Genomic DNA, 19,084 nt, shown 5'->3' on the forward strand with positions numbered 1-19,084 from the left:
TGTGTGTGACAGGATGACACAGGAGACCTCCCAGGTCACCACTGTCTGTGAATAGGAGGGTTCAGGCTCCCCTCCTTCCCCAAGGCTGCTACTTCTATTATATCTGGAGGAAAGGCTTTGGATCTCAGGACCACCTCTGCTCCCATCTACTCTGTACCCTTCATTGTTGCTTGGCTCCTTGCTCTCTACCAAAGACTCCTGATGGCTTGGCTCTGGACACTCTGGACCCCAGACCAGCAGCGCCCGCCACTCTGGCCTCAGGAAGGAACTATGCAGAGAGCCCAGCAACCTTTTGCTGGCCGAGCCCAGTGTGGGCACTTCCTCTGTGTCACCTGAAACTTAGCTGAAGCCTGGAGATGCTCATAAGGGAGTTGGGAGGCAGGAAAAGTACACTTGCAACTTGGTATAATTTACCAACTTCCTAAAGCCCACGGACTCCACACTGTCCCCACGAGTTCTGTACTGACATTTTCTCACCTTGGCCCCAGCCTACTACCGTATCTCCAGAGCCCCTCTTTTCTTATATTAGAGTTGTCTTTGGTTTTCTTTTTCTCTGACCCCCAATCCCATCCCTATATTTGGCCCCTATGTAAAAACACCCGCACATACATACACATACGTGTGCACATGTATTCCCACGTCACTGGGGCTCCAAGTCTCCTTCCATCTTGCTCGGAGACCAGGTGTCTGGGTCCACACGTCCTCATGTCTCGGCTACTCTCCCGATTTGCCCTGGTAAATGCCAGTACTTCTGGGAGCCTGTGCTTCCTCACGTACAGAATGTAGCCAGGGACCGTCTGACTTGACCCGCAGAAGCAGATCTAGTGCTGTAATGAGAATCTGATTGGGACCCGTGGTCTGGAGCAAGAATGAGAGACGAGGCTAAGACATGGGGAGAGAGAGGCCAGAAACTGAGGCAGAAGACATGATCAGGAAGGGGAGAGGAGAAGGTGGGCGAAGGCAAACCGGGAGAGGAGCGTGTCCAGTGCAGCAGACAGGCCGTGAGGCAGAAGTCCGAGCCAAGGTCCCCGGGTGTGGCCAACTTGGAGCCATTTCCTGAATGTGGGTTCAGGTGTTGGATTCCAGCGGCGAGGAGACATTGTGGGGGCAGTGGAGGGACTAGGCACCTCAGAACCGGGCAAATTTGTTTTAGATCCTGCTTCAGTCCCTTACTAGGCACTTCCTCTTTGGTCCCTAGTTGCCTCAGCCATAAAATAGAGAGAATGATTCTTAGAATTGTTGGGAAAATCAGAAACAACATATACAAAGTACATGGCACATAGTAGCCATCATTGGTACAACTCAATATCTTTATTCAAATAAACTTATTTCAAAAAGAAATGTAATATTATTTATATAATGAAAAACCAATGTCACTTGTTCTGAGTAGAAGGTAATGGTAAAAATAGGTACAATGCAAACAAATGTAAAAGTTCTATTATTTATGTGTTTTCCTGGTTTTGTTGAGACATAATTGACATATAACATTGGGCAGGCTAAGATATACATCATAGTGATTTTATATCTGTCTATGTTGCAAAATGATTCTTGCAATGAAGTTGCTTCAAACATCTGTCACCTCACAGAGTTAGGATTTTTTTGTGTATGGTGAGAACTTTGACGATTGACTCTCACTCATCAGCAACTTTCAAGAAGTTTTCAGGCAAAATCGCCAAGTAATAGAAAGTAAACCACGCCAATAGCCAATCTGAGACTTTCTATTTGTGTTACTCAGGAGAATTAAAGACTAACTCTAACAGGAATGGTGTTTTTAGGCAGTGATTCAGGGCTGGCTAAGGCGGGTTCCCTGCACGAAAATCATTCCGCACCCCCAGGAGTCTTACAGGCTCCCCTCCGGGAAGCACTGACCTCCTCTGGTCCTCTCGTTTTGCGGAAGTAGCCCGGGTCCGTCTTGCAGCCTCCTTCCTGCCAGTCCGTCTCCCTGCTCAGTGCCTCAGCGACAGTTGCATCTTTAAGTAGCGGAAGGGCATGCACTAAATACTGGGAAGTTACTAGCTTTGGAATCCGGGAGACTTGGGTGGAATTCCCATTCTTTTTTTTTTTTTATAAAGATTTTTATTTATTTATTTGACAGACGGAGATCACAAGTAGGCAGAGAGGCAGGCAGAGAGAAAGGAGGAAGCAGGCTCCCCACTGAGCAGAGAGCCCGATGCGGAACTCGATCCCAGGACGCTGAGATCATGACCTGAGCAGAAGGCAGAGGCTTTAACCCACTGAGCCACCCAGGCGCCCCTCCCTTTCTTTTTTATCTCCCACTGCATAACATTGAACAAGTGACTGTATCATTCTGTGCCTCAGTGTCTTCATGAGTAAAACTTAAACATGTGACATATTGAATATCTACCGTGTGCCTTAGACAGAGCACCCGGTAAGTATTCATTAAATGCTAGTATTAGTCTGATTTCAGAAAAGTCTAGGTTCTTTGGGCCTGCGGAGTCACACATCCCTGGGTTCATGGAACAGAAGCGCACTCACATTAGCGCACGTGAAAAGGGGGACATCGTGGACCAGGGAGTTCCGTGAAGCAGAGCAAGTTGCAAGCTCTTACTCTTTCCACCCCTCCTTTCTCCGGGGCCTCACGGTTTTTCATTTCTACTTCCCTTGATGAAAGTGTTCCATCTTCACACTTCGTTCCGCAGAGCGGCTTTCTCCGCGTAGCTATCAGAAGACTCCTGGCCAGGAATGGCTGTTGCTGATCCCACGTCTGCACGGTCTCCCGGGCGTTATTACCCGTCTGCGTACTGCTAGCCTCGTCCTGTGCCAGCTCACATCTGACCGAGAATGCCACTGCTCCCCAGCCAGCTGACGCCAGGCCACCGCTGAGTGCAAGGGCACGCCCACGTCAAGTCAGCTGCAGCCTCTAGGGTGCGCGTCCCATGACCCATGACCGTGTCAGCAGAGTCTGAGGTCCTGACGGGTGTCTCCGGGAGGGGAGAGTAGTAGAGAGCGCAGCAAATCGACGGACACATCGCCACGGAGGCAATAACCGGCCAAGGCGAGAAATCAGCACGAGCCAGGAGCCAGAAAGTGCGAGCCTGGAGACAGGCTGCTCGGTGAGGAGGGCAGAAGAGATGAGCAGCAGAAATGGGATTTAGGTAATCATTGCCTGCTCGATCACCACAGGCTTTGTGGAGGCGGTGTTGCGAAACTGAGTTCTGGCTCCTTGAGTTCCAGAGAACATGGCCTTTTCCTTCTGTGCAAGCTGGGGCGTCAGTGGCATCACCCACATGTGCTCCGCACTGCCGAGCCACCGCAGCGGAGCCCGCGAGTCAGAGGTTGGCTGTCACCCTCCGGCTATGGGACATACGTGCAAAAGAGGGGAGGAAGGCCCAAAGCCCAGGCAGTGGGAAAATTGACTCAACGAGACAGTTTAAGCAACAGATAATGTAAGGACAGGTCACTGAGCAACTGAAAAATGATTCCTGGGCCTCCCCTGTAGGCCCATCCCGTAAAGGCCTGGTCCTAGAGCTGCACCCACCTCTCTTCTGCGGTTCTGCCTTCGGTGAGGCCCCTAGTTAGGAAGCAGCTGGAAGGTGACAATGAAAGCAGCTGAGAAAGGAGTTGGGGTGGGGAGCCCATATGCCAAGGGATGTGAGGGCTCAGGCAAGAGAAAGGGGGCTCAGGTACTGGGAGATGGAGTCTTGGACTGGGAGATGGCCTGAGAGAAGGAGGGGGGACATTTGGCCACCTTGAGCTGACTGGAATGGAAAGACAGATGCCCCATGCCTCCAAAACCTTCATTTCTGAAAGAGGAGAGATGGAAGTGGCTTAGTGAGCAGCTTAGAAAGCCACACTGGGCATTTCAAACAGCTGTCCTACTGCCCGGCCGCATCAGACCATGTCACATGGACAGTGATTGTATGAATGTGGTCCCCATACAAAGCCAGCTGGCCCAGAATTGTCATCAGGTTTTCTAGGAAGTGTGGGCAACCTAGATGCGACAGTGGAGGGGTTATCAGGAAAGCAGAGGGTTTGGGTGCCAGGAGCGGCTCCTAGGACTGTAGTTTTTGTTGTTGTTGTTATTTTAAAGATTTTATTTATTTATTTGACAGAGAGATTGAGAGAGAGAGAGATCACGAGTAGGCAGAGAGAGAGGGGGAAGCAGTCTCCCCACCGAGCAGAGAGCCCAATGCGGGGCTCGATCTCGGGACCTTGAGATCATGACCTCAGCTGAAGGCAGAGGCTTAACCCACTGAGCCACCCAGGTGCCCCCCTAGAACGGTAGTTTTAAAGGGTCCCAGCTGTTCTGGATGGATCTCTAGGAAGAAGGCTCCAGGAGAGGCCCCTCTTGGCTGGAGTTTATTTTTATAGCTAACAGTTCAGATTTCCCTGGGCCTGGCAAGCTGATAGCGCAGCTATGAGTCCCCTTTTAAGCTGATTAGAAATTTCTCAAAAGAGATGATGCACTCAGCTTCTGAATATTTTATTTTCCATCTGTTGTCACAAACAAAAGTAAATGAGGCCACGGGTGCCCGTCCCTTTCTCTGTTGCTGCCCTTCTTGACCTCCTCTTCCCTGGTCCTCCTGATTGTCAGTCTGGTCTCACCTTTCTAGAACCCTTCTTTTCTCTCAATTTACTTATTCATCTGTTCATTCATAATCCCCCAACCCTTCCTTTTTAAAAATATAATAAACTCACCTGGGCCCATATTTTGTTCTGGGCCTTAGAGAGATGAGTAAGATAGAGTTCTAGCCTGTTGGGAACTCAAGGTAGGTCATGGAGACGGGCTGTAATTGTAGGAGCTGCCACAGGGTAAGGCCAAAGGGTGTGCTCCGTGCGCCCGGGGGCAGCAGGAGAGGGTCCTGAGCAGGACGGGCTTGCAGTAGGCCTTGAGGTTTATGAAGGGCAAGGACCTATGAGCCAGGGAGGGGAGCCATGGGAGGTTTAAAAGGAATAAAGCAAGCAAGACCCAGAGGGTGAGGCAGGCAGGGACTAGACCCTGGAGGGTCTTTTTGTACATTTGGGGTTTGTCATTTAGGTATTGCGAAGCCACTGAGGAACTGTAAGCAAGAAATTCATACAGGTGATTAATAGGATTAGTTTTCAGTGAGGAAAGCAAATTGGAGTGTGACAAAAGTCAGAGAAGTCAGAAAAAATATTAGTCTGATGGTTCAGATGAATGACGATGTCCATCTCAACTAAAGAAGTGACAGAGGAGCACCACGGTGACTCAGCTGGTGGAACGTCTGACTCTTGCTTTCAGTTCAGGTTATGATCTTGGGGTCGTGGGATCGAGCCCTGTGTTGGGCTCCATGGTCAGCGGGGAGTCTGCCCGGGAGTCTCTCTCCCTCTGCCCCTCCCCCTGATCTCTCTCACTCTCTCTCTAAAATAAGTAAATCTTTAAAAAAAAAAAAAAAAGGATTTGTCTACCTCACAAAAAATTTAAAAAAAAAGCAAAGAAGTGACAGAAAGAATGGAGGGAAAGGGAAGCATTTGAGAAATATTTCAGGATACTGGAACAGCCTGTGGTGAATTGCATGGGTGAGAGCAGGAAAAGAGAAAAGGTACTGAAGGTGACCCCCAGGTTTCCAGGTTTAATGACTCAGCAGTGAAGAGTGACTATAGGAGAAGAAACGGGATTTTAGAGTAAAGATTTGGAGGCACTGACATGGAGTCCAACAGCCAGCTTGGAGCTCAAAAGAAAGTATGAATAGGAAATAAAGATTTGGGGCTTAAGAAATTCAGGGGATAGTGAAAATCTTGGGTCTTCTGGTTATAGGCTCCTTGGTGTCATTGAAGCATTTTGATCCTTAGAGTTTCTCCCCAGTAGTTATAAATAATAACTTTCAACAAGTATTTGGTGAATTAAATTAGTGTAGAACGTCTCATAAAAACCCAGCAGTGGCAGAGAAGAGATTTTCGAGGAAGCAATGCATGGCAGTGTCCTCTGGTAGGTCCTCTCTGCGGTCCCTTCTTGGCAGACAGGACTGGAGATTAACGCAGTCTTGAGTCAAGCTTCACAGAGAAGGCCCACAGCCTTAAAAGAAGTAATATCTCCTCTTGAACAACCTTCATTAAAACAGCAAGTAAAGCTTGTTTTCTTATTTTAAAAATGGTTACTTAGTGGCTTTGGTGAACCCATCCTAAAAATAAGTCCAATAATAGAAATACTGGAACCCAAAAATGCTCCATGGTGTTATCTCTAGCGCAAAGGACTGGAAATCACCAATGTGATCCAACAATATAAAAATGGTCAGGTAAATGAAGGCATATACGCTGGATGGAAGGTGATACGGCCATTAAAAATCAGGACTATGAAGAGTTCATGAGAACATGGAAGGTGCCTGGAACAAAGAAAATAGTAAATGAAAAAGTTCAGTGCCAAACTGCGTTTACTCTGATAATATTCCTCACCTGGTTCTTGTGGGGCTGGTGAGAGCATTCATTCGACAACTAGTTGTTGAGCTCCTCCTCTGTAACAGGCCCTCTTCTAGGGACTGGGGGTACAATGATGAACAAATCAGACAACAACCTCTGTCCTATGGAACTTATATACCAATGGGGAGAGACAGACAAAGGTAAGCCAGGAAAGTACTCACTCTGTTCCATAGTGACAAGTGATAAGAGGGAAATCGAGGGGGAGGATAGGGAACAGTGAGGCCACATTTTAGGTAAGTTGGCCAGGACAGCCTTACTGAGGGGGCGATCACTGACCTGAAAGAAATACGGTCTCTGGCCACTGATGTGGGGGAGGGCGTCGTCAGCCGGAGGGGACAGCACGCCTGAGGAGGCAGGACGCCTGTGGTACTCTGGGAATGGCCAGGGGAATGAGGCCAGGCGGCAGCGGTGACCAGATCGTGTGGGGTCATTATGTCGTAGGAAGGACTTGGGCTTTTCCTCTGAGTGAAACCAGAGCCCTCTGAGGAGCAGAGACCTCACACGATCTGGCTTATGCTTTAATAGGATCACCCTGGCTGCTCGGTTGAAAATAGACTGCAAGGGGTCAAAGGTAGAGAGAGAGAGATCAGTGAGGAGCGTAGTGCAGTCATCCAGGCAAGAGGGAACGGTGGCTCAGAGCAGGAAGGTAGCAGTGGGGTGCGGAGAAGCGGCTGGATTCCGGCTGTGTTTAGAAGGTGGAGACAACAGGATCTGCTGACGGATTCAAAGCGGAATGTTAAAGAGGACTCAGATACTCAAAGACTTGTGGTTTGGGCAAGTGTAAGACTAGAGTGTCCACTTGCTGACACTGGGGAGACTGTGGGAGGGCCAGGTTTGGGGCAGGGGGAAATCAGGAGCACAGTATTGAACATGTTCTGTTGTGCATGCTTGTTACACATCTATTACACACACATGGCTGAGGGTGCCTCCTCCCTCCCCATGTCTCCTAACACCTTACCACATCAGTGCGTGCAAGCCTGACCCCCCCAGTGCCAATCTCTCCATCTCCTAGCCTCTGGGCTCTCTCGCTGCTGGAGCCTGCTCTTCCCACATGCACGGGAGGCCAGAAATAAACAGGAATTTATATCCCCCTGAGCAGCTGACAACCATCACTGGCAGTAGTTGATGTATAAATGCCCCAGCTCTTCTCGTGGTATTTAGGCATGTAACTCTTAGTAGGGTGACTGCTAACTTGCCTAGTAACACACCATTTACTGGCCATCTTTTCTTTCCATCTCCGTTCCTCATTCTTCTCCCCGTATTTCCCAGGTTACCTCCTTTGTCCACCTGAATCCCCGCCTCAGGCTCTGCTTCAGGCAGAACCCAAAATAAGATGACTAAGTGGAGAAATCATATAGGCAGACGTGTTTATACATCTGGAATCACTAAGGAAATGATTGCAGGGAAGGAGTCCAAGGACGATGCCTTCAGGCAGCCAACATTCAGAGGCTATGGAGATGAAAGGACACAGCAATGAGACTTGGAAGTAGGAGAAGCAGGAGATACCATGTGATTTCACTGATAGGTGGAATCTACAAACAAAACAAACAGATTCTTAACTACAGAGAACACGGGATGCCTGGGTAGCTCAGTCAGTTGAGCATCAGACTCTGGATTTGGCTCAGGGTAATGATCTCAGGGCTGTGAGGTCGAGTCCCGAGTTGGGCTCCACAGTCAGCAGGGAGTCTATTTGAGATTCTTTCCCTCTCCCTCTGCCCCCTCCCCCACTTGCACACATGCTCTCTCTCTCTCCAAAATAAATAAATCAGTCTTTACAAATTAATTAATTAATGAAATAATACAAAGAACGAACTGGTGGTTGCCAGAGGCAAGGGGGTGGGGGAATGGGCAAAAGAGGCAAAGAGGATTAAGAGGTACAGACTTCCAGTTATACAATAAGCCACGGAGAGGAAAAGCACAGCACGGGCATGTAGTGAGTGATGTTGTAATAATGTCGTACGGTGACTCCTCACGGAGGTGAGCGCTAAGTCATGTGTGGGACTCGAACCACTAGGGATCCACCTAACTAATATAACATCATATTCATATTTATATTTGTAACATAAACCAATATAACATCATATTCAACTACACGTCAGTAATAAAAAGACAAAAGAGAGCTAGGAGAAATGTCAGGAGTGTGTGTTGCCCTAGAAACCAAGTGATAAAAAAATGTTTTAAGGGGGAGGGATAAAGCCTAAAAACTGACCATCTGTTTTAGCAACTTGGGGGTCACTGGTGACCCTGAGTGGTCTCCAGAGTAGGGTCTGCATTCCCCAGGGGATGCCCAACATGATTCACCGGATGACGGAAGACAATATTAGAATTGCCATTTATGTTTGTCATTCTATCTTTTAATATCTATGCTTACATGTATTTAAAATGTGTGTATTAGTAGTACATGCATACAATGTCTAAATATATATACTAGAGTAGTGCTCAAAGGTGTTTTATTGATAAAGCCAGTCAGAAGCTATATAGACCAATACCCTAGGGTATCAGGGTCTTTCCTGGTTAGAGATCTCTCCTACATGTCCCTACCATTAGAACCTCCTCTTATCGCCTCTCCTCTACTTTCCTCTAGCTAACAGATTCCAGAGAAAGGCCTACGAGTCTTCACTGACCCCAGTCTAGGGTCACAGCCTGCTGCTTTATGCCCACATTACCTCTCACACCGGTCCCCTGTTACCCTGCTGTGCGGGCCACCTTCTACCTCCTCCCCAGATCCACTCTCCACCCTCATTCTGCTCTCTGTCCCAAGCTGCATCAAGTCTCCTTAGTTCTCTGGGTGCCAGTTGGCTTTGGTCTCTTGCAGGGGACCAAAGGAAGGAGAGGGAGGTTTGATCTCTGTTCTCCCAGCCTCTCACGGTAAGGTTGGCTCAGCTTGGCTGAGTGTCTGGAAGGAAGTTCTCAGCAATTCTCATGGCAGACTTCTCTACACAGCACTCTGTGTTCTGATATCTGTTTTCCCCCCTTGTCCCTTTGGTCCCACAGACAGATTTTGCTTGGTCCACTCTAGGTCTAAAAATGGGAATTTGTTGCTGATACTTAGCAATTGGAACATTTGCATAAAAATGATGTCTGGCTTCTCTTGAAAAAATTCAGATCTGACAACACTGAGTCTCCATTCTAAACAGGGACAACTGTCTGGAGTGGAGTTTGCACTGGGGCATGTACTCCTCAGCACTCCACAGTCCCCACTAATCCCTATTGCCTTCCAATAAGTGTGCCACCCTATCTCCACCCTGGCCCCCTCGAGATACTGGAGTTTGCAAGTCCTAGTTTAAGGAATGTGTTGCCCACTACATGGACCTGTGTCAGACTCTCCACTAGATTTGGAGAAAGATAGGGTTACTTTCTTCTCTCTCTCTCTTTCTCTCTCTCTCTCACTCCCGTGCCTGCATCAAGAGGGTCCTCTCTGTGGGATTGCTATAATCACCATCTAAACCACCAGGCTGCTCTCAGGTCTTCTATCCACTTCCCACAGTGCAGCCAGAGTGTTCATTCTAACATGGAAATCAGATGATCATACTCTCCCTGAAACCCACAGACTGTCTGCCACTGTCCAACAGATAAAGTCTGCCTTTCTTGAAAAAGCCTCCAAGGTCCTGGGTTTTCTGCTGCTGCTGACCACACAAGGCTGGTTTGGGCCCACTCCCCTCATTCTCTGTGTTCAGGATAGTGGGCTCCCCTCACGTCCTTGAACACACACGTCATCCCTCGCCCAGGCCTGGCCCACCTCTTGGCCACAGCTCAAGGGTCCTTTACCGGAAAGGCGTACTCCTTCCTCACTTGGGCTGCACTTGTAATAGGGGCTTTTTTCAGTCTTTGTCCCTCACTGGACTAGGAACAGTGTCTTCTTCATTGCCTGGTGCACGCAGGTGCTCCTCTGCGCTCACTGACCGCCCGTCGGAGGAGTGGACGTGGAGACCTCACTCTTCCTGGAAGGGCAGTTTCTGCCATTTGATGACCATTCCCAGTACCCAGGCTTCTACAGTGGGTTCTATGATTATCCCTTCATGGTATGAAGCATGGCAAGCATCTGATTTAACACACAGAGGAGGAAGCGGGTGGGGAGGAGCACGAGGCCCCGGGGTGCCCAGGGCATGGAGTATAAAGAAGCTCCACTTTCCACCCCCTGCCCCCCCGGCCCCCACAGTCCCTCTCCTGCCTTACTCTAGTCCAGACCCTGGGACGCCAGCCTTGCCAACAGCCACTCAAACGCTGAACAAATAAGACTAGGATTGTGCTCCAGGGAGGCTTGTGATCCAGGGAGGCTTGTGACAGCAGCCTGACCGCTCCATGACCTGGTCATTGGGTGCCCACAGTGTGGGAGACTGGCTGTGGCTGCCAGCCAAGCCGCAGAGGGGACGCGCGCCCTCGCAGACGTTGGGGTCAGGATCAAGGGAGAGCAGGGCGGGCTTTTCTGCAGGCCATCTGCCAGATTCAGGGATGGTGCTCTTTATTCCAGCCCGTACAACAGCAGCTCAGCTATCAGCTACCCAAACCTAAAGCTCCTGTTTCTGGGAAGCAGCTCGAGTGAATCTTACTCCTAAAAACTGAAGTGGCATGCCCCTCCGGGCTCAGTGGTGGGAGTCCGTCTCTGGGACTCGCTGCCTGCAGAGGTTATGCAAACCCCAAGGGTTTCTTCTCCCTTATGGCTCACCACCTTCTTCCCCAGTATTGCCTCCACCAGAGTGGGTGGGGTCACATCAGACGCCAGTGGACCCTGCCCCTTTCCATTCCAGAAGCCCTAGTGAACCTACCTTCAGCACCAGCAGGGCTCCGATTTCCAGCCAGCCGCGTCGGTTTTCATGCCCACAACCACTGTGCCAAAGTTCTTCAAAATACTTGTTTTGCAAGTGGGTCAAAGGGAGCCCTGCAATCCTGTTTTCTCTTTTACTTTCCTGGAACCTTCTTTCCTTACCTAATAGAAAATCCGGTCCAATTTGAACCAAAAAATGAATTGTTTTACTTTGGAGTACATTCATCATTTTCAAACATTGACCACTTCTATTACACAATTTATGTTAATCGTATAAATTAATTGTAGGAAAATTAGAGAATATAGATACATAAAAAAATTTTTTTTTAAAAACCACCCATGATCCCATTATTAATAACTGTTCTAAACATTTTGGTGCATTACTTGCCAGATCTTTTTGTATTTTGTATTTGTATAAGTGTATATGTGTGCAAATGTGTATTTGTATTTTTTCTCACTTGTTCTCTATTGAACATCTCTTCATTTTAATAAGGATCCACATCATGTGGCTAGCTGCTCGGTGTACTGTTACAGAGACATATGAACCAGACATCATTTTAACCCTCTCTCTGGCTGGATGCTATTCCTGACATCACAGAAGTCTCCTTCCACGTCTAGTCTTGTACACATGTCAGATGATTATGATTTCTTTAAGATTAATTGCCAAAGGTCGGGGCACCTGGGTGGCTCAGAGGGTTAAGCCTCTGACTTCAGCTCAGGTCATGATCTCAGGGTCCTAGGATCAAGCCCCACATTGGGTTCTCTGCTCAGCAGGGAGCCTGCTTCCCCATCTCTATCTGCCTGCCTCTCTGCCTACTTGTGATCTCTCTGTCAAATAAATAAAATCTTAAAAAAAAAAAAAAAGATTAATTGCCAAAGGTGAAATGGCTAGGTCAAAATGTGCAGCCATTCTGAGGACTGTCAATACGTAATAGCAAATTACAGTCCGGAATGATCAGACTGGTGACCCATCCCACATCCTGGCTCTTGCCCACCTGGGACTGCACATACTGAGCGCCGGTGTGGACTGCACAGTGATGTTATGTGCCTGGCATGAACAAAGTCAGATAAAATGTAGCCACGAGAGAAGGAGTAGGAGGGAGACACAGAGAAGGAATCAACATGTAGAAGCCAGTGTGCTGAGATCGTCACACAGAGAACACACGGACATCAGAATGTCCTGGAAGAGGCTGGTTCCGAGGCTAGCCCACAAGGCTCATCAGGCCTTACCTGCGTAAAGAACAGGGAAGAAGTGGCGAGCCAGATAGAGGAAATGTTCCAGATGGGGGACAGGTCCCAGACTGGGATGTGCTGTCCCTTTTCAGAAACAACAAGCGGTTGTGTAATGGTTGGACTACAGCTCTGTGTGGGGCAGGGTTAACTGCGGACAGGGGTGATGCCTGGCGAGGCAGAGGACATAGGTTGGGTCTGATCAGGAGGGCCTGTCTGGGCTAAGCAAAAATCTTTCACTTTATCCAGGAAATTAGATAAATATCATCAAACTGAAACTTCCTTGGAAGGCAGAAGTTGGCATCAAAATCTGTGTGTTGAAGACTCACCCTGACCCAAGGGATGAGGACTGATGTCAACTTGAGAACGGCTGTCATCACCACTGAAGAGCTCTGTGAGCTTGGGAACAGCCGTTCACCCTCTGTGTCTAGTGAAATAAAGGGGCCAATCTAGCTCCCTCCCCGTTCAAAAAATCTCTATGCACCTATGAACACTGGCACATCCTTTGACTTTTTTTTTTTTTTCCTCCCAGAAAAGGTGGCCATTAAGATCCTGGACAAGACCAAGCTAGACCAGAAAACCCAAAGGCTACTATCCCGTGAAATTTCCAGCATGGAAAAACTGCACCATCCCAACATCATCCGTCTGTATGAAGTCGTGGAGACCCTATCCAAGCTCCACTTGGTCATGGAGTATGCAGGGGGTGGGGAACTCTTTGGAAAAATTAGCACTGAAGGGAAGCTCTCAGAGCCGGAAAGCAAGCTCATCTTCTCCCAGATTGTGTCTGCCGTGAAGCACATGGTGAGTGGGGGTGAGGAGAGGAGTCTTGCTCCCACACTCCCCGCAGTGGAGCATGGGCTTTGGTTCACCACCAGCCGGGCGTCCCGGGAGGCTTTAGTCCCATGAGGGCTGACAGGCGTCCCATCTGTAAGAGTCCAAAGTCTGGATGAGATCACACTCGCCTCTGAAGCAATACCCAGGGATCTCCAGTTACACGGCAGCCTCCTGGCTTTGGGGCAGTTGGCAGGAGTCGCTTCCAGTAACGAGATGACCCTCATCAGGCCCTGGCCACCGCCATTTCTCACCTGTCCTCCACTACCAGAGAGCCTGCTCCTCTCTGCTGCTTGGCCCTGTCTTCATGTCTGTGTCTGTGTAGGACGCTCTGTCCCCTCTAACCATGTCACATTCCAAATCCCATCCACCCTTCATGTCTCTGCTCAGCTTTCCCTCTCTCTGGAATATTCTTCAATCTCACATCAACTCATGCAGATCCTTCCTGCCTTTGGTGAGTTCCTCCAGCTCTGGCTGCCTCCATGCTCTTCCGATTAACATTTGGTGATGCTATTCTTACTTTAGTTCCCTGATTATTTCTTTAGGTAAATCTGGACTCCTAAACCACACCGCCCAGCTCCTCCAAGAGCTGGTTTTCACTTGCCCTCTCCACCATTGGCCGTATTGTGTGCACACAGAGGAGCTTGAGGCACGGGCCTGACCACCACCTCCATGGCTCCGTTAGTCCACAAGTCTGAGCTGTCCTCTTTACCCAGATGGTAGAAAAGAAACACTTGTCTGGGGACTGTGTGAGCTGAGAACCTGTTTCTAGTTCATTCCTCTGACTGGGCTCTGTGGGTTGAGGCTGGGACCAGAGACTTCCTGAACCAATCACTAGAGGGAAATTAGTGACCTGGAGCCCCAAGGTAGGCATCAGGAGAGAGAAGGGGAGGGGGGAAAAACGAGCAAGAGAGAAGAGCCCGACTGTAATGGCGGTGGGTGTTTCAGACTCGTGGTGCCACGGGTGGCATTCGAGTGGCCCTGTGCTGCTGTGAACTTTCCCAGGCCCAGGGAGTGGGCAGGACACACATCAAACAATAGAACAGATGGGAAGAGTCTTCTACATCCTCCGTAGAAAGGAAATTGGGTGGGAGAGCTAAAGAGAATCAGGCTGAGTCCCCTGTAGCTCTGTGCCCTGACATTTCTCCCAGCTGCCTGGTTTCTGAAGAGAGGAAGGGAGGATCATAGATGTAGATCCGGGTTCCGCTGCGTGTGTTGACCCCGTGCCAGGACCTTGCTGAGCACCTCAGATGCAGCACTTGCGCAGCCAGCTGTGGCTGTCTCACTTTTTTTTTTTTAAAGATTTTATTTATTTGACAGAGATCACAAGTGGGCAGAGAGGCAGGCAGAGAGAGAGGGGAGGAAACAGGCTCCCCGCTGAGCAGAGAACCCGATGTGGGACTCGATCCCAGGATCCTGGGATCATGACCCGAGCCGAAGGCAGAGGCTTTAACCCACTGAGCCACCCAGGCGCCCCTGTGGCTGTCTCACTTTACAGAGAAAAAAAACATATTACACAGCCTGTATTGTTGAACCCAGAATTAACCAAGCCACCAGGCTCCAAAGCCTGGATTCCTACCCCAGGAAGCCCAGCAAAGTAACATTAAACCATCTCCCAAGAGCCCTGGGGACTAAGGACGTCAGGGGTCCCAAGGTTGTCTGTCTGGATCCAGAACATGAGTGGGGGTGGGGCATGTGCTTGCCACCCACAGCGGGACCTGCTGCTGGAACCTTGCCAAATATAACCTTTCTTTCTTTCTACTGAATTCTATAAAGACAAAGGAGCCCCCCACCGGCCCCCCACAAAGAAGCATGGTTGAAAAGTTGGGGAAGGGTTCTGAACCGTCTTGGTGTTGGCCCTCGTCAAGAGACTGCTCAGCCAGGAAAAAAAAAAATAAAAAAAGATTTATGGCCTCAAATAGGAAGGATTAATTTCACTGTGTTTCAGAACATGCAGTTTTGAAAGATCCGGGCCTCATTTCTGGCACTAATTCCCAAGTCCCATGTGTGGGACAGACTCCTGCCATTGTCCCATGGAAGAACAGAAGCTTTGGTCTGTTGGGGGGCGGGGGTCATGTTTGCTAAGGGTCAGGACCGGGCAGGCGGGTGGGGGGTGGGGGGTGGGGGATTTCACAGGTCTGAGTTAAGTTGACATCCGTGGAACTGCTATTATTACCCCATCATCACCTCACAACAGTGAAACATCAGAGCAGCTGACGCCTTTATTATTTTCGTGTCGGTATTCTACCTTGAAAACGATGACTTCTCCCCATGTCTTCTTCCACAGCACGAGAACCAAATTATTCATAGAGACCTGAAGGCAGAAAACGTATTTTATGCCAATAATACCTGCGTGAAGGTGGGTGACTTTGGATTCAGCACCGTAAGTAAAAAAGGCGAAATGCTCAACACCTTCTGCGGGTCGCCCCCCTACGCCGCGCCCGAGCTTTTCCGGGACGAGCATTACGTGGGCGTTTATGTGGACATCTGGGCGCTGGGGGTGCTGCTGTACTTCATGGTGACCGGCACCATGCCCTTCCGGGCAGAGACCGTGGCCAAGCTGAAGAAGAGCATCCTGGAGGGCGCGTACAGTGTGCCCCCGCACGTGTCCGCGCCCTGCCTCCGCCTCATCCGCGGGGTCCTCCAGCCCGTGCCCGCCGACAGGCACGGCATCGACTCCATCATGAGCAACGAGTGGATGCAGGGGGTGCCGTACCCCACCCCTCTGGAGCCTTTCCAGCTGGACCCCAAACATCTGTCTGAAACCGGCACCCTCAAAGAAGAAGAAAATGAGGTCAAAAGCGCTCTAGAACATTTGGGTATTACGGAAGAGCACATCCGCAACAACCAAGGGAGAGACGCCCGGAGCTCCATCACGGGCGTCTACCGGATCGTCCTGCACAGAGTCCAAAGGAAGAAGGCTTTGGAAAGCGTCCCGATAATGCTGCTGCCGGACCCTAAAGAAAGGGACCTAAAGAAAGGGTCCCGTGTCTATAGAGGCATAAGACACACATCTAAGTTTTGTTCAATTTTATAAATTGCGTTAAACTGCTGGTCATTATCCAAGAGCATTGTTGCTGCTTTTAAATTTTTTCATGGACAACTTGGGTGGAGACATTTTTGTAATTTTTAAATAAATTTAAATTTAAGATATACATTTCCCCCCCCCTTCCACCAAAGTCTAGATTTGCTCTCTTGTTCTTAACCTCGAGCAGTCATTCATTTGTTTAATCAAGAAATATTTAACCAGTGCCTCCTATGGACCAGGCACTCTTCCAGGTGTGGAGGAAAGAGCGAGCAATGGGACGGGCTGGACCCTTGCTCCCCTGTGCAGGATGTTCCAGGGCTGGACAAAGGCACTGATGAGAAACCATGTAAGTACAGCGCGAGATAGTGGCAGCCGCTCCTGCCAGCCCCACGTTAGGGGCCTTACACGTCTGAACACCTGAACACGTCAGTGTGTTCGGGTACATCTACACTGTTGTTCCTAAGTTAGGCCCCAGTGTCCCAATCTGTTCCTGTTCAGGCTCTGACTTTGATAAAGAACTGTCAGGACAGTGTTTCATCCCATCTGCAGCTCAGCCAACCGCCCGATTAGACCCCAGGCCTCTTTCCAGTACTTTTCCCTGGGCTTCGGGAGGTCAGGCTCTCCTCAACCCCGGCCCCAGTGGGCCTGGAGGTGGGAGTTGGCTGACCTAGGCCTGTATTTTTACCCCAGGCTTCCCGAGCAGTTAATAAAAACTAGCCAAGCGCACAGTCTTTCTCACAGGCCCCTGCTGGTCAAGCGCCACGGGTGCTGGGAGAGCCCGCCAGCCCTCATCCGCCCGCACCGAGACAGGAGTCTGGGTGGCCATCGTGTTGTTCCCACATGCCGGGGCCGGTCAGCGTCTGCTCAGCAACAGCCCCTTATGTCCTGTTGTTAACAAATTACTACGAGAGTCGCTGCTTAAGCAACGCGAATGACTATCTGACAGTTCTGAGGTAGAAACAAGTCCATATCAGGTCTCCCCGGCGCTAACACCAAGGTGGCATCGGGGCTGGGTTCCTTTTTGCAGGATCTAGAGAAGAATCCATTTCCTCGCTGTGTGTGCTTCTAGAGGCTGCCCACGTTCCTTGGCTCACGGTCGCCCTCCTCCTTCTGCAAAGCCAGCAGTGTTGCATCTCTCTGGCCCTCGGTCTGTACTCACATCTCCCTCTGATCACAGCCCAGAAAAGTTCTCTGCTCTTAAGGACCTACATGCTTAGGGTGGGCCTAGCCAGATATTGGAGCATAATTGTCCCATCTCAAGATCCTTAACCTTCATCACATTTGCTTTTGCCAAGTAAGGTAACATAGTCACAAGCTCCAGAGGTAGTCATCTTCGGGGATGGCGGGGCTGGGGGAGGGGGGCTGGTGTCGAATTGCTACAACATTCTGCCGACTACAGATGGCACTGATTGCCATGACAGGTGAGTAAACCAGCTCCAACCTCCTATCCTGAGGATTTGCACTGTAGAGCTGTTCTGGGTACCGATTGTCTTAGCCTGGATTCTAAAAAAAAGCCGGAGACAAAAGCTTACATGCAACTCACGTATTTGGGAAACGAGCCCAGGATGCAGAAGGTGTGCAGGAGTTACACAGAAAAGAGGGAAGCCAGTGTAGGGACGCATGCCAAATTGGCCATGGGCAACTGGTAGTTGATTCTGTAGGATCTCCAAGAGGAACCTTCTGGAATGCTTCTCAGAACTGTCTGCCCAAGGGATGAAAGGAGGAAACACTTATCCGCCAGCCAAATGTCCACCATTGGTTAAGAGTGGTTCCATGGGAACTGTACTTCCAGGCTGTGAAAATTATACCAAGTGAGTTCTGTGGGAATCTCGCAGTGAAGGTACAGCGAAAGGTACATAGCAGGAATCCAAAGGAAGGTGCTGGGTATTCTCTGAGATCCTGGTTGAAGACTGAATGGAAACAGTTGCCACACCTGTGGCTGGAGCTGAGGGCAGGCCAGAGAGCATCTGATTTGGGGCCCAGGGGTTTGGATACATAAACCAAAGGCTCTAAAGCTGTACGAATGAACTGGGCACATGTAAGGAATGGAGAAGACAGGGTAGATGAAAACACTGTAAACCTTGGTGAGTGTGGTACTGACTTGAAGTAGACAAGGAACAGATCCCCTAGGAGGTTGCAAGCCTATTTGAATAATAAATTTGGCACACAGGGTGAAATGTGCTCACTGCAGAGTAAGGCGGTCCAGTCAGCCTTCAAGGAGGAAGCAACTCTTGAGACGAGGCCCCAAAGTTCAACAAAGTTTGCTAAGATGGGTTGGAAGTGCTAGTTTAACAGCATCTGGAAGGCAAGGAGGCATGGGGACGCTTTTGCAAAACTAGTCTAACATAACTTTTATTCTCTTTTTAATTACAGATGCATATGCAATGATGAAATAGGACAAAGATGAACTCTTTATTTCTAAATATTTAAAATGAAAACTTGTTTCTTATTAAAAGCTGAAGCCCTGATGATCTATAAACTTCCTGAGGATTGGTATCCATAATTTTCAGCATCTAATTACTACCTTTATAATAATTTTTTGTGGGGGAGAGGAATCATAGGTCAACTATTTACTTTGACCAACAATCGGGAAAAAAAATGAAGAACTCAGGGTTTAACTAAAAGTAGTTGCTAGATTTCTTCCCATTCAGCTGATGATGTACTATAAGTTGGCTAATTGAACATAGTAATAATAAAAAAAAAAGTAGTGGCTAGAAATTTTAAAGAAAGTGTTCATTTTTATGTCAAGATTACCTAGCTCTAAATTATTTTAAAGATCTTGTTATGTTCCGTGCTTTACTGACGCCTTTAGTGTTTCTCTCACGACATTT

General features: G+C 49.1%; 1 protein-coding gene across 2 annotated transcripts in view; it reads left to right on the top strand.

The window, feature by feature from the left end:
• The window catches only part of NIM1K (NIM1 serine/threonine protein kinase), a 58,447-nt gene extending 41,797 nt beyond the window's left edge, over positions 1-16,650 (top strand). For both annotated transcript variants that reach the window (XM_032851417.1, XM_032851416.1), the window contains 2 exons: positions 12,927-13,195; positions 15,513-16,650. In XM_032851417.1, coding sequence (XP_032707308.1) covers positions 12,927-13,195; positions 15,513-16,262 — 1,019 coding nt within the window. In that variant the 3' untranslated portion in view covers positions 16,263-16,650. The remainder of the gene's footprint in view (positions 1-12,926; positions 13,196-15,512) is intronic.
• Positions 16,651-19,084: the final 2,434 nt, after the last annotated feature.

Source organism: Lontra canadensis, unplaced genomic scaffold, assembly GCF_010015895.1.
Source record: "Lontra canadensis isolate GAN:19392208 unplaced genomic scaffold, GSC_riverotter_1.0 scaffold5, whole genome shotgun sequence".
Lineage (NCBI taxonomy): Eukaryota > Metazoa > Chordata > Mammalia > Carnivora > Mustelidae > Lontra > Lontra canadensis.